Source organism: Polyodon spathula, chromosome 4 (assembly GCF_017654505.1).
Source record: "Polyodon spathula isolate WHYD16114869_AA chromosome 4, ASM1765450v1, whole genome shotgun sequence".
NCBI classification, from domain to species: Eukaryota; Metazoa; Chordata; class Actinopteri; order Acipenseriformes; family Polyodontidae; genus Polyodon; species Polyodon spathula.
Genome location: NC_054537.1, coordinates 46,907,906 through 46,932,742, shown reverse-complemented (window position 1 = coordinate 46,932,742; position 24,837 = coordinate 46,907,906). Strand labels below are relative to the sequence as shown.

Sequence of the window (24,837 nt, the reverse complement as noted above, 5' to 3'; positions counted from 1 at the left end):
TAGCTGTCAAAATTGTAGACTGCATGTATGGTCCAGTTTATTTTTGCTTATTAACAAATACCTCTGTGCTACTAAAGCACCAGCTGCAAGCCACCCAGGCCTTGTCTTTCTTCTGGATGTCTTTGTAGTCGTTTAATTTGCAATCATATAATAATGGATACTGCTGCACCTCATCGTTGTCCATGATGAACTTGTTTTGAGGAGTGTTGTGTTTTGAAGTGTGTGTTTGACGTGTGTCAAGAGTGTTAACCTTGCTTCTGATTGTCAGTTTCATTCCAGTCGTGCGACGGAAAGAAAAATAGAAACAGGTTCTATTTTAGCAACGCAAAATTTTCTCAAAGCACCGTCACTCGCTGCTGGTGTGGATACTCCCATTTGACTGCAGTGACTTCTAAATTATTCACTTGCATCCTGTGTGGATAAGGCCTTACACATCGACAGACACAGAACTTGCAGTTTATGAACACTTATGTGCACTTTTATTATTTACAATAACATATGACTCAGCCTGTTTCATCACAGCCCTGACTGCATGCCTTCTCCTGCCTTTATGCACAGGGAGGTCCGAACACTCTGGCAGGGTCCGGGAGCACAGGACAAGAGATCGCACCCACCAGCGCCGGACTGTGTCACTGGTGGTAGTCGGGCTCCTCACCTCCTCCTCCCCCTTTTCTGTAGCCGTTGGCAGTACATCTTGGTCTGATGGCTGTACCTTCCGCTCCATCGGCTGCAACCCTTGTTCTGGTGCAGGCTACGCCCCCCTCTCAAACAGCAGCTTAAGCTCCGAAGACTGCCCCGCCAGTTCCGGCAACTGCCATTTTTGCTTTAGTTGCTCGTTGCTTTGCTGCTGTGATCTTTAATAATGCCTTTAGTATTTCCTCCATTTTTTTCCCTTCCGTTCACTTCTGTGCTGGGTGTGTAGAGCACACATCCCACTGCTGCCAACAAATGTAAACAGCCTTACGGCTGAGGCTTTTTCCACCTGTAGACATCAACACAGACACAGGACTTGCAGTTTATGGGCACTTATGTGCACTTTTATTTTTTACGCTAACAAAACAAATAATTAAAACAAACCCTAACTCCACTTTGGAGTACTAACTAAACTTTCCCTGTCCCTCACTACAGCTGCACGGCTAAGCTGTTTACCAGCCCAAAACAAAACAAAACAACACAAAACACTTTCACATACGTTCACAGTACCTTCCTGCTTTAGTCAATCTTTTCAGCAGCTGGCTCTTTCTCCTTCAGCCTGTTACATAGAAGCCTTGCTGCAAGGCTTCTCCTGCCTTTATGCTGGGGTTAATTGGACAGGTGCTTCCTCTTTCCTGCAGTCCCGGAGCATTCTGGGAGTTATAGTCCTGCAGCTCCCTCCTTGGACTACAACTTTTCTCCTTTTGACACACTTACTAAATATTTTTTTTAATGGAATTTTTAAAGGTAATATAAGACTTGATTTCTGATTGTATTCATTATTCAGTGCTGTAAATAAGTAAATAACAGATGTTACTCAAAGACTCACTTTCATTGTTTACAAAGACCTCCGAGGTTGAGTGTATTGTATCTCAAACCAGGCAATTTTGAATTTCTGCAGCAGTTTAAGTTTGGAAATGATGTTGTTCCTTATTGAATAAACAAACAAACAAAAAAATGCAATCTCAGGAAAATTTGACTTTGCCCTTGAGCTAGCTTCAAAACATGGCCCAGTATTTTTTGTTTTTCACTGACATATGTAGTTATTTTAATTTCATTGATATATGTTGTCATCTGTGACTGTATTGGGAGCATGTTGCTATGGTTGCTACAGTAAACTTGTTTGATGTTAAGTCAATCAAAATTGGACCAGAATAGGGTAGGTGAAGATTTTTTTCACACACACTTTATTAACATCACAAAAGAGCATTCAAAAGATACAGTTTGCACACAAAAGCATTTTCTTATAATCTTATTGGTAATACTCACCGAATAGAAATTCAGTGAACCTATGTGTTACTGTATAAAGTAATTCCTCCACATCATACACACATACTATAAAAATAACAAAACCATAATGAATCAATGAATTAAACAATCTGAATGAACAAATTCATGTTTGGCTATTTGGAGAAAATACTGAACATTGCAAGAGTTTACCAGGACAATTCAATGATAACGCTATAATGCTTTCACTCAAGGGAAAATATTAGGCCAAAAACTTGTGGTATGGAGAAAAGGGGCAACACACTGATAATGCTGAAAACAGGAAGCTCAGTGTTTTTGCTCACACAAAGAAAAGTACAGACTGGTTACTGGTAAGACTTAATCAGCTCTGCAGAGTGGAAGCTGCCGTATTTCCTTCCACCCGTTTAAGTGGAAGAACTTTGTTTTGATTCTTCTTAAGAAGACCGAGATAACCTAGATAAGACAGACAGAATGCCAATATTGACTTTGTTTTTAAAGGTTACTAGAGTGTGGTTATGTGGAGTGTGCATTTTTGGAGCATGTTACAACATTAGATAACCTGGTTCAGGTGCCTGCTAGCAATGCTAGTAAAATCATTGCAAAGACACAGAGTGCTTGCTTATCTCTCACATTTTTTTTTTTTTCTGAATTAAACCTGATTAACAGGCCAGTAAATACAGTTGCACCATTTCTTGTATTTGTCCTTTATAAGTGTGGTATAATTAATCTTCAAAAAGCACACCTGCTTTCCATTTCTTAATTCAATAAACCATCGATGTATCAAACAACCTTTTAATAATAGTATTCCCATAGTAATAGTACTGGGTTGTAAACCCTAACTAACCCAATGCACATGTTGGACTACATAATACAAAATATGTTTTGCATCTAGAATTAACACATTTTGCTTTATAAAGTTGAATGAAACCTGTGGAATAATGTTAACATATTGAATTGCATACCACTTTGTAAAGTTCCATAGCATAACATACAATAATTCCTAATTGAAAATAGATTCGTAACACCAGTTTGGAAAATTTGATTGTGTGTTGCCATAGAACAGGGAAAAATGTGGGTCAGAAAGCAGCACTGTATTTTTTTTATTGTGTTTAATTGATTGCCAAGTTATTTAGTTGACCCTTTATTTATTTATTTTTTCATTCTGCTGCTATTTGAATTGTTAGATTCAAGGCCTTCGTTCTGTTGGACTGGTTTAGAGTAAGATACAACAAATGTGCATAAGAGCATGAAAGCTGGTGGAGCAAGCCTGACTGGACAGAAATTCGCCCTATAAAAGGATCTGTCTGTATATGTGTGTAAGGTATATTTGGTCCTGCGATATCATATAACTTATCTGAGCACCCTACAGGGTTATAAAAATGTCCTACAGGTCGTTTGCTGTGTTGTTGCATCCCTGCATTGTGCATCATGGCTATTTTTGTCACGGCACAAGGACATACTTGTAACATGAATCGTCACCACTGAAATGAATACCATGACAAAATATGTAGCAAAGCCGCTGAATGCTGAATCAGATTCCTGAAATAACACCACTTACAGGGAGCTTACTTATATATACAATAATGGGATATAATGTTGGTTTAAAAAAAAAAAAATCACAAAAATGCTAAATATATTGACCGTTCACAGTGCCTTAACACATTAGTTTTTAAAGAGTAAGTTTAGTTTTAGATATAATCAGTGTTAAGGTGCTTTGAGCTAAATTCAGGAGCTGCTCCTTTGTTCCTAGCAGCTTATCAGAAAATATCAAAATGTAAAGAAAATAATTAATTGCAAACATCCTAATAGTTAAAGGGACAGAAAAAAAAAACAAAAAAACAAAAACGTTAACAGTGTTATTTGAGGCTAGCAACTAGAATTACCTGCCACTCGTAGTTGGCTGCTTTCAATCCAACAACTTTTAAATAAGTTTCTGGACATTAGCTGTATCTGACTTTCAAATTCTAGATTGCTTTGTGAAAAGTTACTGTAGAGTACCTCAAGTTATTGTGTTAATATGAGTTAAAGCTTTGTGAATGTGGCTCTTAATGTGTATATTTCCTGGCAGATGCACAAATCTCAACAAGTCAAATATATATATATATAAAAAAATACTGTAAAGATTCTTAGGAGATCCAGTTCATTGTCAAAGGTTAATATAGTGACAACATTTCTGCCTGAGACCTCACTATCCATCTTCTTTGAGTATCTAGTACACTTGACATGACTCATTATTTATTCAGTAAGCTCTTTGTTTCCAATAAGTGCTTGATATTTTCCATGGCTTTGAGATTTACCATGATATAGCCTGATGAGGAGGGCACGCTGTATTCTGGTTTTGTGTTTATCATCTCTGTTCACCCATGTTAGAATACTGAATAATTTGCAGAAACTTTCATTTCATATAATTTTGATATTGATTGCTTCTTTGGATCAAAAAGTTTATAATACGTAACAATATTTTCATGTTACACACATGCAGTTTTGTTCATAATTCACAGAGTACAAGCTGTCCTTTTGTTGATTTGATCTGATGGCCCTCCCCTTGTTGGATCGCATCTATAAGAGTCCTCCATGTTTTCTTTACTTTTTAAATGTTTTTGTGTCCCTAGGAAAATGCATTGGCTACAACACCTTGTATGAGCTGTGGTGGTTGTCCTAAATTGTGCAATATAAAGGTCCATTGTTTAGTGCCTCCATCTATGTTCCATTGCTCTGCAGTGTTTTTTAACCACAGCAGCATGAAGGTATCAAAATTATTTACTGTTACACTTCACAAGGGGCAGAAGCCACTGGCAGCTCACTAATTGGCAAATCATTTTAAGAACACTACTCTGGGTCACCCTGGTTACACTCTGCTAACAGGTGCTGTTGTACCCACATCTGGACAAAGCAAGCACTTTTTCGTTATAGTTATTTTGCTATTTGGTAGATTCAATGTGTCTCCTAACATATGTTTCATGAGTTCATGCAATTGAAATACTTAAAAAAAAAAAAAAAAAAAAAAAAAAGGGCGGGGGGGGGAATCCCTACAGTTTGTCAAATTCCCTGTAGTTCAGGTTTTGAGTCATGCTTGCTGTGTGTGGAAAAAAAAAAAAAAAAAAAAAAAAAAAAAATCCTGTCAGTATTTATATTCAAAACTGGCGTTGTAATTGCAAATACTAATTTGCATCCTCTTGCACAAAATGCTAGTCGCAATCAAACTTTCTGGGTTTTTAATTAAATAGTATAAGTCACTATTAAATATTTAATATTAACGTTACCATATTCACAAATAAATAAATACCAAAGTGTCCTTATAATGTACATTTCCTTTCATAACAACCGCACTTCCTTTAGCTGTAGCTTACAGTAACCGACCTCGAAGAGCACGCTTTTCACTTGGACTCCCCACAAATTGAAATATGGGAATTGTAGTCCCCGTGAACCTTAAGAACTACAACTCCTAGGGTCCTCCGCGTTCAACTGGATGTACACAGACTTGTTCAGACTGTAGTATTACTGACTACTGACTGCAAGCTTGTCAATCATCACAAGAGTTCCAAGCTGGTCTTGTGGAAAATTGAAAACCACAAAAAGTGAAGAACCGACCTTGTATTTGAAAGCATTTCAGCTGTTTTGCTAAAATCAAGTCTGCAGTGAAAATGGGAAATGGGATGAACAAGGTATTTTGTTGTTTTGCATGCAGGCATGTTGTTGAATACATGAGGTGTTTTTTTTTTTTGTTTGTTTTTTTTCTCCGTTTCATATAGTAACTTGTTAAAGTAGTAACTTACTGCATAACCGTAGTTACGGCGGCTAGCCATATAATAATTAAAGTGTATTAAACACGTGTAGTCATAAAAAAAAAAAAAAAAACAGATCATGTTTAGCTGTCTTACTCGTTTCTGCTACCGGTGTGCTGTAAGATACTCATCACAGGAAGCATTTGGGATGGTACTTTATTATTAACTGATAATCATGACAGTGTTAAAACAAACCTATAACAACTAGCTAAAGTCAGTTTCCGATTTGTTAAAGTACTATTGTGTCTTATTTCTGAAATAGACCAATTATGCTGGCACTGTAGTGCAACTGCACAACAGGTTATAATATATTCATGTTATCTTTGCGGAAGTTATACCGCTGACTAAATCGTGTGCGTAGCAAGAACCATGTTGCCGACAGTAGATTCACTTTTCACTCAGACAGCCAAACCCAATACAATGGAAAGTGTATTGTTATGTTAGTTACATTTGTCTTGCAGTACACCTGCTCTACAGGCCCGCTGTGTAAATTTGAAGGAAGATATGCTTATATCACTCTAAGAACTGAGGGAAAATAGTGACAATAAGTGAAATTGACTTCATCAAGAGTTCACCAGCCTGGCAAAATAATGATAAAAGTCTTGATAAGAAAAAATGCGCCTGCTTTGCTGTGGAACTCGAAATATAGGATACTACTTGATACTGGTATAAATAATAAAAATAATTTAAAATACCAAGTGCTCTATATAGTACAGGTACAACACATTGTAATATATAATAACACAAGGAAGCTGTAAACATACATATGGCAGTGTTCTTTATGTTGTATTGTCCCACACATGCTTTGTGACAGAACATTTAAATACTGTTGGCATGTTGATGAAACACTACTGTCAGTAGTGGGCCCTCCTTCCAGTAATGCTGAGCAGAATTCCATACTTTCCAACATTTGGAAACTGTTCAGCGGAACACTCGTTTGGGGGGGCATACACATCATACACATGGGAAGAGTCATACACAAAAAACACTTATTATCATATAATAGACTACCCCCCCCCCCCCCCAAAAAAAAAAAAAAAAAAACAACACGAAACAACCACCATGACAGTAAAAATAGACACAATTAAGCATTTTTACCTTTATATAAGTTATTGATCAGCAGATGTCTCAGCCACACGAAGAGTACAGCATGTGGTTTTCACTAACTACTGTGCAGAATAAATTATTTTGTTTTCTATGGGTAAATAGCAGGACTTTCTTCCTTTGCATCGTGACACGGGACATTTGCTAGGAAATCGGGACGGTGCCGACCATATAGGGACTGTTGGCATGTATGGTATGCCTATTAGAAATACAAATCAGCCCATTGGCAATATTCCAGATGGCCTTTCTGTTTCTTAAATATTCTGTTTAACAGTGTTTGCTGCCTTGCAGCTTGGAAGGATTTGTGTGATTAGATATCTGAGAGAACTTTATTTTTAGCCTATACAAATCATTCACCCTGTGTCAGTTTCTGTGATAAAACACAGCATTAGCCCGATTCATCTCAGCTAGATAGTGGTATTAGTAAATAGTAAATTTAAAACAGGTATACATCTGCCCCTTACTGTTTATATATATATATATATATATATATATATATATATATATATATATATATATATATATACATATATATATATATATATATATATATAAATATACATAATCAGATACATTTCCCATAATTTAAAAATGGTCATTCTGTTGTCATAGGAATGACCTGTCAGTGATTTTGTGTTAGTTACACTGATCAGCTATGGTGTAAAATGTAGTGAATATAAATACTGAGGTTAACCCAAAGAGCATTGATATATTTAGCCCACATTGTTATTTCATTGTTTTCTGTATAAATAATTTAATTTAAGAATGGAAAACAAATTAATCCTATATAGTACTTCAGTTACAACCAGTCTACCATGCAGAAGGTCTAAGCAAATGCCTCATGTTTAGTTATACATGGTAAATGGTGTAGAGGAATGGGAATATCCGAGCAGTGTACTCTCTGATCAATACCGGTACGCTGTTCTTGCCAATACATTGTATTAATCCCATTACACTGTTACTGCTTTTAACATTTTCTAGATATTTTATGCACCTGGTATTATGCATGACCACTTTTTAAAAAAAAAAAGATTTTGAATAATAATAAAAACTCCCAAAAATATAAAAGCATGATCACTTTAATATGCAGCAAAAAAGTATTTACTTTTTTTACTTGTACTTTTAATTATGGACACATACAGTAGCCATTACACTTCCTGCAGTAGTTACTGTGTTTGGTAGTATTTATTCAAAGGTTACAAGTATCCCTTTGTGCTGTTTGTTGATTTCTGTTTCATTCACAGATAATAGAAGTTTATTCTGTTGTGCTAACCACCACATGTCTTCAGATGTATTTAGGGAAACTCCTGCGGTCATGTAAGAAAGGCTGATAGGACATAACATCATCGGCAGTACTTTTCTGTGACTTAGCCAGTCAGAGTCAGTCAGCATCTGCACTGGTTATTGTTATAAAACTATATAGAGAATGTCTTAATGAATGTCAAAACATTTAGCTTTATAGTTTAAAACAAGTCAACAGCCACACACAAATCAATCATATTTTTTAATGGTATGTTTTTAGTGATATGGTATCACAATTAGATGTTTCTATTTCCAAGGTTATCATATCATGACAATTCTTTCTGCATCTTCCTGGATTGTCTGTACAGATATTCTTGTACAGTATGTTATGACATACATTAAGCACTGGTTAGCTCTTCAGTTTCCACTGGGAGGTACAGCATATCAGCACAGGCTTCATTTGGGTTGCATGGAAAGCATAAAGTGTGTAGAGTAATAAGACCCAAGACCCAATTATATTTGTTTTCTCTTTCTAGGTCCTGCCAGGTTTATACCTTGGGAACTTTAAAGGTAGGTGTGAATGTGAATATATCATTACCTGTCACACCACCTTAAAATTACAACATTACTTTACACCATTGTTTCACAATTTTCTGACAACCAAATATCATGTTAAAATATTGATGTAACTTAATAGAAAACACTTTAGTGCAGTGAATAAATTAACTTTTGTTTCTGTAGCACATTCAGTCGGAAGAAGGATAATTGGTACTATAACAGTAACATGTACTATAGTAATAGTTGCTATCACAGATATATATATATATATAATATTATATATATATATATAATATATATATTGTAAGGTAGCAGGGAGGGGGTTAAAATCCTTCACTGCTAAAACATGTGAACATGCACATTTGGGTGTTATTGAACTAATTGTTTAATTGTTTATTGCTTAATTGTGTTATTGTTTAGTAAGTCCCTGCACCTGGTGGTAGTTGTAAATTAGAGCCAGGGGCAGGGTATTTAAGAGAGACAGGCAGTTTGTTCAGGGCTGCTGTGCGTAGCGAGGCAGAAGGCGTGGTCTGCTTCCAAGCAGTCAAGGTAAAGTGCTGTAGGAAACCTGTGTAAGTTTTATGTCTTGGGTACCGGTAAACAGCTTAGCTGTCTGGGATAGTAGTGAGGGAATCCTGTGTGTAACAGTTAGTGCTCCAAAGAAGGAGATAGATGTTTGTTTGTTTTGTTTATTTGATTGGTGTTTATTGAAAGTGCGCGTCAGCGCTTAAATCAATTCCATTTCTGTGTCCTGAGCCGAACGAACCTGAACGAACCGTGAGAGTTGCGCAATCTTTCACATGTGGTACCAGAAGTGTGTGTGGGCGCCCCTATGACCCAGTAAAAATGGAAAGCTTAAAAGAATTGATCGCTATGATCAACAGAAACACTGCTGCCCAGATTGAGCAGAATAAGTGGTGGAGGTTGAAACTTGGACTGCCAGAGCCAGAGCCGACAGAGCTGGATCTGCTGCTACAAAAATGGGAGCAGGAAAGAAAAGCCCCGCCGCCGCTCCCAGAGCCCAGAGAGGAGGAGCCGCCGCTCCCAGAGCCCAGAGAGGGAGGAGCCGCCGCTCCCAGAGCCAGAGAGGGAGGAGCCGCCGCTCCCAGAGCCCAGAGGGGAGGAGCCGCCGCTCCCAGAGCCCAGAGGGGAGGAGCCGCCGCTCCCAGAGCCCAGAGGGGAGGAGCCGCCGCTCCCAGAGCCCAGAGGGGAGGAGCCGCCGCTCCCAGAGCCCAGAGGGGAGGAGCCGCCGCTCCCAGAGCCCAGAGGGGAGGAGCCGTCGCTCCCAGAGCCCAGAGGGGAGGAGCCGTCGCTCCCAGGGCCCAGAGAGGAGGAGCCGCCGCTCCCAGAGCCCAGAGGGGAGGAGCCGCCGCTCCCAGGGCCCAGAGAGGAGGAGCCGCCGCTCCCAGAGCCCAGAGAGGGAGGAGCCGCCGCTCCCAGAGCCCAGAGAGGAGGAGCCGCCGCTCCCAGGGCCCAGAGAGGAGGAGCCGCCGCTCCCAGGGCCCAGAGAGGAGGAGCCGCCGCTCCCAGAGCCCAGAGAGGAGGAGCCGCCGCTCCCAGAGCCCAGAGAGGAGGAAGCAATGAACAAAGAGGAGGAGGTGAGGTGCCCACCTCCATTACCCCAGCGAACCAGTCCGGCACTGCCAGTTGCGGTCCCTTGCCCCTTGCTCCTGGATACCCTGCCGGTCTTCCTAGACCTTCCTGCGCTGAACCTGGAGCCCAGGCATCTGCAACATTGACCACAGCTTTTCCCCTGGTTCCCTGCTCCGCTCTTCCCAAGCACCCAGACGTCGCTGGGCTGCTGCCAGACGTCGCTGTTGCTCCCCCTGTTCGCTGCTTCGCTCCCTGTTGTGTGAAATTTAATTACTTTAAATTTAAAAGGAAGTTGATGTGGAAGTAAATAAGACAATTACTTCACAGAGTAATTTTAATAGGTCCTTTATTATTTCACACACACACACACACACACACGCAGTTACATACACAGATGCTATACTGCGAATAACGATATCCCTAATGGGACACAACCCAACAAGGTTACATACAAAGATTATATTAATCACAGATCAATACAATCCATGAGACGCAACTGAACTAATTCTTACCCTTCCAAGCGGATCGGGAGAGCCCTTCGACCCTGGTAAGAGAAAGCAGCTGTCTCCAACAAATTACCGAGCAGGACTGCGCGCTAATCCTCACGGCTGACTCTCATCAGAGCAGAGGAGAACCCCCGTCCTTTATAACTTACCAAGTTAGGCTTTTGCATGCGAGAGAGTAATTGGCCAGATCACTCCCTCGAGGCTCGGCCCTCTGAATAAACTATTCCTTTCCCTAGAACATTCTAACCAAAACAAGTTATATAAACGTGACAAAAACAAGTTATATAAGATATGGGGTTAATATAGGGCAAGGGCAAAGATGAACTCGAACGCATTTCTAGAACTTTCTAAAACACACTTTTTTTTTTATTACACTCCCCCTGGGTGATCGGACATCGCTGCGCCGGTCCCCAGTGGAAGATCTCTGTCCACTGCTGCATCCTCCTGTTCCTCGGTCGTCGCTTCGGTCGGCCCTGTCATCCCGGTGGGGTCCCTTGTTGCCGGTTCATGGTCCCTTCCCGGAAGTGCTGGAAGGTTCGACCCACCCTCAAGTCCGCCCGTGGAAGAGGCCAGAAACTGACATTTCGGGACTTGAATGTGGGTGGTTGTGTTTTAGGGGAGGGGGTGGCCTTGGTATGGCCGATCAGTGTTTCACACTTGAGGGGGAGGATGTGTAAGGTAGCAGGGAGGGGGTTAAAATCCTTCCCTGCTAAAACATGTGAAAATGCACATTTGGGTGTTATTGAACTAATTGTTTAATTGTTTATTGCTTAATTGTGTTATTATTTAGTAATCCTCTGCACCTGGTGGTAGTTGTAAATTAGAGCCAGGTCCAGGGTATAAGAGAGACAGGCAGTTTGTTCAGGGCTGCTGTGCGTAACGAGGCAGAAGGTGTGGTCTGTTTCCAAGCAGTCAAGATAAAGTGCTGTAGGAAACCTGTGTAAGTTTTATGTTTTGGGTACCGGTAAACAGCTTAGCTGTCCGGGATAATAGTGAGGGAATCCTGTGTGTAACAGTTAGTGCTCCAAAGAAGGAGAGAGGTGTTTGTTTTGTTTATTTGATTGGTGTTTATTAAAAGTGCGCGTCAGCGCTTAAATCAATTCCATTTATGTGTCCTGGGTCTATTTTAAAAGGGGCAACGAACCGTGAGAATCTTTCACAATATATATACATATAGATAGATATATAAAAATTGTAAGAGTTTCTGCATGCTATACACTGGATGTGGGATATGAGAGGTGTGAAGTTTGCTCCAGTTATCATTGAGCATCTCTAGATGTTTTATGACATTTATAGCAGGAGATAAGGACATTCAGTAAACAACCACTGTAGCTAACATTACTTAGGAAAATAAAACCCACAGGAAATGTATAGTAACAGGTGATAGGGTTATATTGTACACGAGTAATTACCGTGTCATTGGCACTGAATGTTAAATGATTAAAAACTAGATGAAGACATGTTATAGTTTGGTAACCACTTGTCAGTGTGGGTTTTGAGTTCAAAAAATATGTTTCACAAATGTCATGGAAAGGGAGTTCTTCTCTTCAATACTTAAAAAAAAAAAAAAAAAAAAAAAAAAAATGTACTGTTGAATTTTTTTTTCTCTTTTTGTACTTAAACGGAATAGTGAAGTGAACCGATGAAATAAGCAACTCAGTTATTTAATTTAGAGGCTCGCAGAAGCGTGTTCAGAAATAACTGATTGTCAAAGCTTGTTTTTATAACCAATCTGACTCGCTGTGAAATAATTTTTTTCTTTTAGCCTAGTTTTTTTTTTTTTTTTTTTAACAATTTGTTTAATCGTACAATTATGTGCTCATAAGGGTTAGATCATGTTTCAGTTCCCTTTTAAAGTATCAATTGTTGAAGCAAAGGTTGAATTCTCAGTTTCAATAGGACACGGTGCTAACGCTGGATCAGCAGACCCATTACAATATACAAAATAACGTTGTATTAAGTTTCATGGGATACTGTGTATCCCAAAACAGGTAATTGTCTTCACTGTGTTATGTTTGGGTAACAAAGGGTTATTGGGACGGGTTGTCTGGTGGGTTTCTATAACCTTTGAAAATGTTATGTCAGTAAGATACATATTCCCAAGCCAACCAAGGATATAAATAAGTAACATGTTACAGGTACAAGTGCCATTAAAATGGAGGTCACATGGGTATCCATGTGGCTCACCTGGTAGAAACATAGCTGCGTGGTCATACAGTGCAGGTTCGCGTCATGGCTTGCGAAGTCGGCCGTTCTTTCCTGGGGAAAAGAAACAAAAAACTGGGTTTAAATTAACACAAAAAGTGTGAAATGCAAAACCTCTCTGTCGTCATGGATATTCACTCTCCACAACAGTATGTGAACAACATCTCATTTTCCCAAATAATGTGAATGTTACTACTTCTAATGTTATACAACATTTATTTTAAAGTCTTTATGTCTTCTAAATGAATCCAAAGTCATTTGTAGTAGGGTATAAAGGTACTTTATACCTGGTACTTCTGTGAGCCTTCTGAAAAAATACAGTTCTATTAATAACACATGCAATGTTAACTATTTCACATTATTATCCAGTCTGATTCTTGCAGACTAATTTGTCACAGCATAAAATAATGACACAGAAAAACTAAACAAACAGCCTCATCACTTTTGAATACTGCTTGACAGTAAGGGGTTTGGAAATGCAAGATGTTAAACACCAGCAAGGGGCGCCCTTCTTATGAACCAGAGTAAACAGATTAAGATCAAGCACATACAGGTTTACTAAACTGGTCCCTAGGGATTATTAAAGAACAGAGGGGACAGCCCTGTGAAAATCTCTGGTTGAGCTGGCCTTCAGTTTGTGCTGGCACATTAGTAATTTCAGTTTTTTTTATGGAATTAAAATGAATTCTATTTGTATACGGTTTTTTTTTTTTTTTTTTTTTTTTTTTTTTACAAACGGCATTTGCAGGCAGGTGAAGATCCAGGATTGATACACATTTCAAAACAAGACAAGTAATCATTGCAACAATTTGAACATTTCCTCAATCCCAGCTTGTAATATGAATATGTTTTGCAACCTGGAATCTTTAAATATTTCCCTGCTGCTTTGTTTCGGTCATGTTAATAAATTAGCAGCTGGAGTATAGTTCTAATTTAAGTCTTTCTTGCTGTGGTGTATACAAAATAACTGTAAAAGTATTGTTTGTGATTCTGACCAAGAATGAGTGCCAGTTGTCACATCAGTGGCTTGAAATGCTGTGTTACGTGATTCTTCTGCATTATACTAGAACTTAGTATTTTTCTGGGGAGTATTCTCTGACACACTGTAGACAAGCTAAGCAGATCAGTTAGAACACAATCACCTAGGTACTGTATACAGCATGGCTTCCCAACCCTTGTTCTGGGGATCCCATGTGTCTTCTGCATTCCAATTGACCTCTCAGTTACTTAACCAAACCCTTAACTGAACTACTAATTTGCTTAATTAGACCTTTTTTTTTTTTTTAACCTTTTTTTTCAGCTCTTAAACAGTTGCAGATTTCAAGTTAGCTATAACATTTTATAAGTAACTTGAACTCTGCAATTTTTAGCAGTTGAGAACATTTAAAAAAGGTCTGACAGAAGGTCCAGGACCTCCATGGCCGAAGGGGGTCCACCTCCACCGTAACCCTAACCAGCCCGCCCTCTAACCCACCCACAAGAATCCGGAGGGCGAAAACCGGACATGGGGGTTGGTGTTTTAAGAGGGGAGGTGGCTGATTGCAGCCATGTGTGCGTTGCACAATGGGGGAGGTATGTAGCAGGGCAAAATCTGCTGCTGTAAATACTGTGTGTGTGGGAAAGTTTGGCAGGGATGGGGTTAAATCTGTCCCGGCCAGCAATCACTGGTGTGGCCATTCCCCAATTAGGTTATTAATGCTAATTAGGGAGTGGCCACATGTATAAAAAGAACCAGAAATCCTTTGTTTGGTGAGGTGGTTGTTCTAGTGTTAGCAATATGCTAGTGAAGGCTAATGTCCAGCCCACACAGTTGCATACATACTGTTGTTTAAACCTTTTATTTCAGCCATTGTGCTAGTTTGTTTGTTCCTGTTTATTTGTTGTTTTGTTTTACATGTTCACTCTAGTGCTTAAAACTGCAGCTTTCTGTATCTGGGTCTCTTTCCTGCCGGTAGTCAGCCTGGTCTGTTACACTATCCTGTCACAAGTATATTTTAATAACCACCGCAATATTTATTTTTTGTTATTTCTTATAGTGAATGGAAATGCATTACATGGGTCTGAATGTTGCCTAATGAATTTTAGACTAATCACTGAGCTTTTATTGATCATTCAGTTGAGAATAGTTGGCGATAACTCAGTGACCTAAAGTCGTATTCCTTTTTATCTGAACATTTTAACTGTAAAAACTATAAAAAAGCAACCCAGAACAATGACCTCTCTCTAGGAGTGAAATGTGTGCTTCACAAAAAATTAGTTAATGCATATCATAATCCCAGTAAACTGTTTTAAAAAAATACATATCTTTGTAAAACTGATATCAGTGGATTTTAGCAATGTACAATAGCTATATTTTAATAACTTGCTTCAACTTTGCAAGAGAAAAAAAGCAAAAATATGAACACGTTGCCAAAGTGTTATTATTTAATAGCATGGCTCAATGTGTTTTGTATTTCTGTGCATTTTCCTGTCTGTCTGTCTATACTCAACATGGAGGTGACTCCTTTAAACCAAGATACCACTCATCAAATCTTAACACAAGGCTTAAATACCTCCATAAATAAATCTGTTGAATTGCAAATAATTTTGCTTCTTTTTTTAGAAGAATATGGTCTCAACATTTGTTGTTTAAGTACTTTGTTGGTCTTTTTTAGAAACATAGGTTTTCCGGTTGTTCTTTCAGTTCAGGTTGAGAAAGAGTTTATCATGTTTTTTCTTTGGCCATGTGTTTTTGTGTGTGTGCTGCTGTGTGTATTTGTGTGTGGAGCAATTATATTGAACACTTAGACATTGTGGTTTCTATGTATATAATAATAAACAATTAAATTCTTGCAGATGCTCGGGACAGGGAAGAGCTTTCTAAGCACAATATCACACACATTCTTTCAATACATGACAGTGCTGCACCAATACTTCAGGTAAGAGCTTCCTAACCATTGATTCTCTGCTTTACACTGTTATTATAATTAATAAATACTATAGGAGTCAAGGGATGTAATTAATCAGTGGACTGCCATCATAAGCATTAAGTATTCATTTAGTATGACAGGCTGATAGTATTAAAACCCAAGATGGTTTTATTTATAAACAATATAACCCTCACAATACAACATTGGCCCTGTTTGGATGCAAGACACATTTTAAGGAATAAAATCAGTTGAAAATCAATAAGTATTCCAAACAGTATTTTATCTGTTCCTTTTTGCAACAGAGTTGCTTTTTGCTACTTCTGTATGGTTGGATTTATTCCTATCAGAAAAATGACTACTACCTTTTGCACTTGCTTCAGGCCCCTTTGTTTTAGGTGGTGGTAATAAAGGGTAGGAAAAATGATTTTAAAACCTTGGGGACTACATCTAATGACTGAAACCACAAGTAAGCCGATTTTCATCTGAACGAAAGAACAGCTTGCGAAAAGTGCATATCGAACATCTGTAAACTGTTGCTATAAGGAGAACCTTATACAGGTTGTTTCCCAGCAAGTCTTTCTTATATTATATAAAGATGATACACTTATAGTGAGTTATAGTAGGGTGTAGTCAAATATGTTTGGAGGAGTGTGCCTAAGTTGCAGTGTGAATACAAAATAAAACTAATAAAAGACCACTCAGGCAACCATCTAAGAATGTTTTTTTGTTTTTTTGTCAGATGATTTAACATGGGAGTCATATATTATATACAGCATATTAACATCTGTTAAAGTGGTCATTTATACACAATTAAATACAATATATTACTGCAATTGGGGAAATCTCCCTCTCAACAGGCAGTAAATTACAAACCAATACTGTCCTGAAAACTGTGAATTTGAGGATATAGAAATAAATTAATTAAATAAACCAAGCAAAATATAAAATGGGTCATTCCAGTGAAATGGACCAAATTTAAAGTCTTTACTCCAGAGAGCAATTGAAGGGGATATAAAACCGTTAGAAATAACTCAGTTGGAAGGTTATATTATGTCTGTGTGCCTGTGTAATGGCATTCATAACGGTGATGAGGGATAGACAGTGTTCACGTAAAATAGCAGTTACCACAATAAGTCTGAGCACTGGGTGTTGTGGAGTTATGCAAGACTAGAGATACAACCAGTCATATATTCAGTATATCAGGGCCCTTGGCCCATAATACACATTTATAATACATAATCTCCATAAAACATATTCAGTTTATTTTGTGTACTCATTTCTCATTTGTAAATAGTTTTTTTTTATATATGGAATTGTTGTTTGGGTGATTTGAAACTATTATTTTTTTTTATTTTTTTTTAAAGAATAAACTGTTCCTCAAAAGTAACCATGTATGTTTCATACAGATGGGAAAAGATGATAAAACGTCACTAGTATACCTACTGTTGTGTTAAGAACTAGTACCGTAGTTTTAAAAAAAATATTAATGGCCTGGAGATACTGTAATAGTATAACAAAAAAAATTGAAACATTTGAATTTATTGCAAACATAGAAGGTGGTATGTGTGTGTTTTTTGTTGACCCTGACTATAACGTCCCCCTCGTTTATTGCCCGTATTTGCCCATGGCCCTTACCAGGCGGTATAAAGAGGGTTGACGGTATATATTTGAGTTCCTTTCAGCATAATAAAACTGGTCATGCATTGCGTGCTTTGACTTCTAAACAGTCTACAGTACAAAGGGTGTTTCTCAGAATGCATGTGATTTTTTTATTTCATAGTCTAGGCCAGTTTGAGTCAGCAGGTCTGGTATAAGTTGTGTTTACGTTACAGTTGTGAGAGCTGCCTACAGAGTACAGTTAGAGAGAGCCCTTGCTCACCACACATTTCACACATTCTTTACTGAGAACCCTGCCCTACACTGGCTTTAATTAACCGTGCTATAGTAAATTTCAGAAACCACTTGTTGTTTCTGATTGAAATGATAACAGATGATTGATGATGAAGGTGCCCAACTAGCTTCATATAACCCTCCCCTTTCCTAAAATAAATATTCAATTGTCGATTGGATACATAACCATGTTACAATAGTTGATGTGGTATAGACTGTACTGTATCAACAAGGATAATAGATGAAAAGAAACATTTGCATTAATATAAATTATATGGATAAAATTGTGTCAAGTGCTTCATCGCCCAGTCATTCTGTGGTAGGATTTATTCCCAAATAAAATCGTCATTTTTTTTTTTTTTTTTGTAATTAATAATAATAATAAAAAAAAATGGAAAAGTAAATACATGTTAACTCACAGCTTCAGATTTTGCCTGTTTCGAGTGTTCATTATACATCTATTTTATCTCACTTTCAGTGGCTCTGAATCTGATGAAACTGATTTGTTAGATTCAGAGCTATGGTAGCTAGTGGGAAACGCAAACAACTAAAGACAAAATTAGATTTTGCATAATCTTAGTAAATCTTCCTATGTGTTTGTATTCCTAAAGTGGACTGGTTTAGTGTTACTATTATAAACCAACTATCACAGATTATTCACCTGGCAATAATAATAATAATAATAATAATAATAATAATAATAATAATAATAATAATAATAATAATAATAACTAGAGTTGCAAGCAAGTTTACGGCTTCCAAGCAGTTATTGTGAAATTTAAGCGCATTGTTTGTTTAGATCAAACATTATCATCACTGTGAAGTTACAAGAGTTTACATGTGTCTGTGTTCATTTTATGAAACATGCAAAATTTGAGCAAAAAGTGGATATGGCGGCCAAACTATGTGACCAATCAGCTTCATTACGTTACTGCCATTACTTCTCATAGTCCTCTACTATTATACAAAGTTTCATAAGTCTACTGCATTGTACCACTGACATGTACTGCAATATGTGCAAAAAGATCAATGCTGAAATCTCATTGGCCCCCAGTAGCCATGTATTTTCTGTAGCAACTTCCCTTGAACAAGAGTAAAAGATAATCATACTTAAATCATGTATGCTCATTTTTGCTTCAATGGGATAAGCGGTTTCTGAGATGTTTGTTATTGATGTTAAGCAACATGGCTGCCATACCATGCAACCGATCAGCTCCTGATGCACATGCCCCAATCTTGGACTGTTCTTTAACATGTATAGTGAATTTCATAACTCTACATGTTATATAATGACCATCTGCAGTCAAAGGGAAGTTATAGGCAGTTTTATAGCCAGTTTTAAATTTGCCCTTTGGCAGAGGTCATGGGGAATTAAATTTTTCTATAGGGCATATATGGGTTACTATACATGTTACGTAACAACCACACCCCTATCTGCAGTCAATATGAAGTTATAGACAGTTTTGTAGCCAGTTGCCTATGCATATGATGTCATCCACCGTGGCAGCCGTGATTTTCACAGTAGCAACTTCCCTTGAACAAGCCTAACAGACTAACCATACTGAGATGTTTTATTCCAATTTTTGTTTCAATCGGATAAGCGGTTTCAAGATTATGTTTGAATTTTGATGATTTTATATTTTTATGGTAATTTTATGACATAATCAGTGTGGTTGCCAAACTAATCAACTTCATATTAATATTTCATATTAATTTTTTCAGAACTCAGCAGTAAGTAGTTTTCAATACATAGGCGTTTTAATCCAATATGGCTGCCGAACTATATGACTTAACCAAATTTGCAGGCTATCACCGACTATTGCACGTAGGCATCTCCAGCGTACTAAATTTCGTGAGTTTTTGAGCAACTTTTGGAAAAAAAAATAAGAATAATCCTAACAAAAACAATAGACTTTCCCAGTCTTCGACTTGGAAGCCTAAATATTATGAAATTGATTGATTTGCTGAAACCCGGTCTACTGCCATTAAATCCTGCTCCAGATATTTAGAGTAGATTATTTTTTCGTTGTGCTGCCAGATTAAACTTGCAGGTAATGTCACGTGATTCTAGTTGTGATGAAAAGTTAATGTGTGGGGGGGTGGTCCTCCTGCCTACACAACTTTAGAAAGAGTCATGATCCTGTGACACCAATTGAAATGCATTCATCATTTAGCATTACCAGCAAAATCGATGAGGCTAGCTGCCTAATTCAAATATATTAGTGAAGCAAAATTGAAAATGAGAAAATGCAAGGTTTCACATTTTGGATTCCAGATGCAGGTTGTGGTCACAGTATAAACAATTTTCAATTGTGATAAAACTTAGTATGGCCAAGTTACTGAGTGTTTCAAGGTCTAGATCTGGCCAATGAATGAGACAACCAAGGGTATGCAGCAGCATCAGAACCTTATTGTTAAATTGAAAAAAAAGTCATCTTTGTCACAACAGTATGATAGTCAGGTGTAACTGAAGCAGGGTGATGCAATAGCTAACATCTGCTGGGGATATAGGTGATATTTTTAGATATATCTAGAAAACTGCTTATGTAATTGTGATGCAACCTGGTTAAGACATTATTTAGCACAAACTACTGAGACACAAGTGTCAGAATCTGGTAGTATGAAAAATAGTTTGTCACACTTTTTTCATGATACAGATTGCTGATTTTGTATTTTGCCTTGAGGTAAAACTAAATACAAAGTGAAAATGACAAGGCTTGCCTTTTAAGGACATACAGTATCACTTTGTTTCGAGAAAACAGATGCCTCGATACATTTGGTTATAACCCTGACTTGTATTTATAAGTTCGTGTTTCTGTACTTATGAAGCTCCAGCAGATATTTTCATTATTTAAAATTACTCACCAGTATGCCAGTTCTAGATGCTGTTTTGAAAATATGTACTGTATTTTACTCTCATTTGAGGAAAAAAAAAGTTATTTAAATTGTTAACTTACTAAGCTGCTTTGTTGGTCACCCACATGAAGACAAAGCTTTATGAAAAACAAATAAAATATGTTAATTAAAGCATGTTAATTAAGATTAATATTGTTTTATTTGGTGTATATATACAGGGCAGAGGTTGGGCACAAACCATCGACCTCACACACTGCAAGCGACTGTCTTAATCACTACGCAAAAGAGCAGGGCTCGTCTGCATTCAGAGTTATAGAGCTTTTAGACTCCTCTCACTTCACTGACGGGACAGAATCTGTAACAGCAGTGCATCTCGCAGCACTGCTTGCTACATATGCAGATTTTAAGTTCAAGACACTGCAGATGGTAAAACATTTTTGCTAATACTGTTGCTTTGTGGCAGGGAGTACCTTCCAGTGCTGTAGATCACACGCTCTGATTTTTGAAGAGAGATAACATACAGGTGTTTTTAATTCCATCCAATAACATTTGATCCAGAATTAAAGTGCTCTATAAAAAAGGAGCAAAAAGAAGATAACAGGGCAGTGCAAAAGTGGTAAGAGAATTGATTTTAAAATCTTGGTTCAGTTCTTTAACAGTAAAAAGTCATCAACAGCATTTAAAGTACACCCTTTTATAAACTGAAGTTAGCTTTTGCATGTCTTTTCTTAAAACTGTAAAATCTTTCACATTAAGTTTACTTGGTCAGTTATAGCAATATTGTTTTTTGTTTATTTAGCAGACAAGGCGACTTACAGAGACTAGGGTGTGTGAACTATGCATCAGCTGCAGAGTCACATACAGCAACGTCTCATCTGAAAGACGGAGCACAAGGTGGTTAAGTGACTTGCTCAGGGTCACACAGTGAGTCAGTGGCTGAGCCGGGATTTGAACCAGGGACCTCCTGGTAGCTAAACCGGGGGCATAGAAAACTGGTAAATTGGTGCCGGCTTCAATGGTAAGATAAAACTAGATTAAAAAAAAAAAAATTAAAAAAAGTGTTACTAATGAGTCAACACTCTGTTTAAATGCCGTTCTGTCTAATGGTGTTAAAATGCACACATGTTCTTCTAATACTTCCATATGTTACGGTTCAGCACTGAGTCATTAGGAGCTTGGAGTACTGTTATACCACTGAAGAAACAGTTCAGTAGAAGGGCTGGCTTTCTCAGTGGTACGTGTGTAGGTGTATTGGACATCCTTCACAGGGCCAGGAGGATTTCCTCATGCAACCGAAAACTGAAAATGAAGCACTGCTCCCAATTTTAGATTTTCACTGAAATACTGTTTTGACCAAAAAAAGAACTCTGCTGCTAGATGATTGGCATGATTAATTTGCCAGGGCTTATATTGTGTGATCTGTGCATATATTTGTATTTTTTTTTTAACTAACCTGAAACACTTAGCAGGTGTTGGAGGTTTTTGATATTTGCATTTTGTTTAGTAAATTTAACTCTAGGGTTAACCCCGGCTTTAAGAGTTGTCAATTTCTTGGAAATCATTGACGATTTTGTTTTAAAAATATGTTACGTAAGTTAAAATGTGGGGGCCATATTACTAATAAGGTTTCGAGTGACAAGTATTATTCAGCATTTTCTGAAAGGGGATTTTAGTTACTCTTTATTTTTCACCAATGTCACCGTTAATTGTATCTTTTAATACGTTTTGTGAACTGTTACTCATTAGCCCAAAATGCAAACGGATAATGAAAGAACAGCTTCTTATAGTTACACCTATAACTGAACTTACCTGTAAAAAGCTAAGAAAAGTCTTGAAATGTAATACTTTTATTAGTGCAACATGTCCTATAATGTCTATTTAGGTCAGCTATTTAAAACATTACAATAATTTCACATTATTAGTTTTCCAGGCTATCTGTAATTATGTATTTTATTGGTTTTTTCAATAAGTTTTTTTTTTTTTTTTTTTTTAAAGTAATTAAATTTACAGTAGCAGATCAGGTGTTTGTGATAATACAAACCATTTTGTAAATGGTAAGAAACATTCCCCTGATGGTAGGGAGATCATTTATTCGTTTTTCTGTTTGTTAATCATTGGTTTCAAAACACCGCAGTGAGTAAAACCTTTACTAGAACTTAAAACAACTAACTGAAAGTCAACTGAAAGACATTTTCTGTCAAGGTAAATCTTGTGTTACAAATAACCATAGCAACAAAATTATTTAGAAATGGTCTCAATCACTGCAATGGGAATAAAATATCAGTTTCTTTTTTCTCCCCTCACTAAATTTCTGTTTTCGTCTGAATCTTACTTTCCTGCACTGTTTGCTTTCATGGATTTCTGAAATCATTTGCTTAGCCTTCATCCCTTCTGTTTCCTGTGTTGATTATGGAAACAGAAAGGATTATCTACTGACTGGTTAAACATGAATAGCAATCCATTTGACTTAAGCTCTACAATATAGGTGTGTGTGTGTGCACAAAGTTTTCTACACTTTTTAATTTGCTCTAATTTTTTGAAAACACTCCCTGTTATGTTACATAATATGTACAGTGTTAAATACAACTTGAGTTATTATATTGTTTTTAGAAAATTTACTGCATTTGTCTCTTTAAAATTACTTTGAGAAAAGGCCCTGTGATGTGTTCATTGTATAGTGCTCCCCTTTATAAGGCAGCCTTTATAGTACTGTATGGTCATGGCTCCCATTTGCCCCATAATGCCATTCCTCTAGCACCTCCATACTCGTTATAAGGCAGAAGACAAATTGCATGGTCTTGTAAGCTTGGCTCGCGACTATAGCGTTAGGTGGAGCACTGAATGACTTTTCTTATAATTTCCCTACAACTAAAGCATCAGTTGAAGAAGGTACACAGTCATTTTAATTAATGCATTCACAAATATGAATTCAGCCCATGTGTGTAAAATGATTGAAACACATCCACATAATACCAACCATAGGTAAATAAAACGTGTTTTATTATCCGATTAGTTTAAAACTCTCACTTGTTTTAAGAGTGTGTGCTAGTTGTCTTGTGACAGTATCTGTTGAAGTGACTGCAGGCAGGCAGGGTTTCGGAAACAGTGCAGGGCGTAGGTTTTGGTGGTTAATGTTATTGAAACAGAAAAATGAGAAGGCTGAGATTTGGAGTTTCAAAATCAGAAGTATGCAAGTTTTTATTTCACAAAGCATACCTTTTTAGAAAAGAGAAAAAAAGTATCAGTTTTATACTGCAGTTTCCCTGTCGCTATTAGACAGATGTACAGTATTTCAGTCTTCTTTACTACACAGTAAATATCTCAGGTATGTTGTGCACAGTGCTCCAGGTAAGACTTTTGGCCATTGAGTAATTTATTTTCCAATTTAGACACTATGCCTATGAGCAAAATGTACTTTGGGTGAGTGAAATGCAACATTACCTTGAAGTACTTTTAATAAATACTGTACACATGGTTTTACTTATTTTCCGCCTGAAAAAATCCAACAGTGTCTTTTCAGCCATTTAGTCCTGCTTAATAGTATTAAAAACATTATATTTTGGGTAGCTGCTGCTCTCTGTGTGCTCACAGTCTCTCCTCCCTCTAGTACTATACTGTTACATTTTTTTTTTCCTCAGTCTCTGTGCTTTGCTTTCTAAGTAGACATACTTATTGGTGACGTGTTTTTGGCAATTCCCAGGCAGGCTACAATTAGCTACTGCGTGCAGTATATTCACAATTCACCATTGAGATGCCAGGAACCAACAAAGTACAAGAAGCTTGATAACATGTGAACTCAAGCTGTGCAGCAAAATTGCTGTGTGTATTCTTTAAGCTTTTTATCATACATCGTTTTTTTTTCAGTGCGTGAAACATCCACTACACAGCTTATGTGGCGCGCTGGCTGTACAGTTGCTATGATACGCTACTTTGACTGAAACTGCATTAATGTGAGGTTGAATTTAATAGCATTTCCAAGCCACTTTGTAAGGATTTGTCTGCTACTGTAGTATATTAAAAACAAACTGGTTGGTCTAGTGAGCCACCTTGGCTGTTTCAGATCTGTATAGTTAGTTGTTTGTTTAACACTCTTTCTTAAATATTGAATTCTGAGAAGTTTGAGGAAATGTGTAATTTGTTTGTACAATGGTTCCTCGTGTGTGTTCAAGTGCATTCAGGTATTTGCACCTGCATTGAAGCGGTTTTATAAGTTATGTTTGCAAAGTTTACATGCAGAAAAAGATTATA

The 24,837-nt window shown here is 37.4% G+C and overlaps 1 protein-coding gene across 1 annotated transcript in view; it reads left to right on the top strand.

Annotated features, from left to right (window-relative positions):
• The first annotated feature begins 5,423 nt into the window (after nucleotides 1-5,423).
• Nucleotides 5,424-24,837, top strand: part of dusp22b (dual specificity phosphatase 22b) — a 59,576-nt gene continuing 40,162 nt past the window's right edge. The window contains exons 1-3 of the mRNA XM_041248016.1: nucleotides 5,424-5,606; nucleotides 8,609-8,642; nucleotides 15,770-15,852. Of these exons, the coding sequence (XP_041103950.1) occupies nucleotides 5,586-5,606; nucleotides 8,609-8,642; nucleotides 15,770-15,852 (138 nt within the window). The 5' untranslated portion in view covers nucleotides 5,424-5,585. The remainder of the gene's footprint in view (nucleotides 5,607-8,608; nucleotides 8,643-15,769; nucleotides 15,853-24,837) is intronic.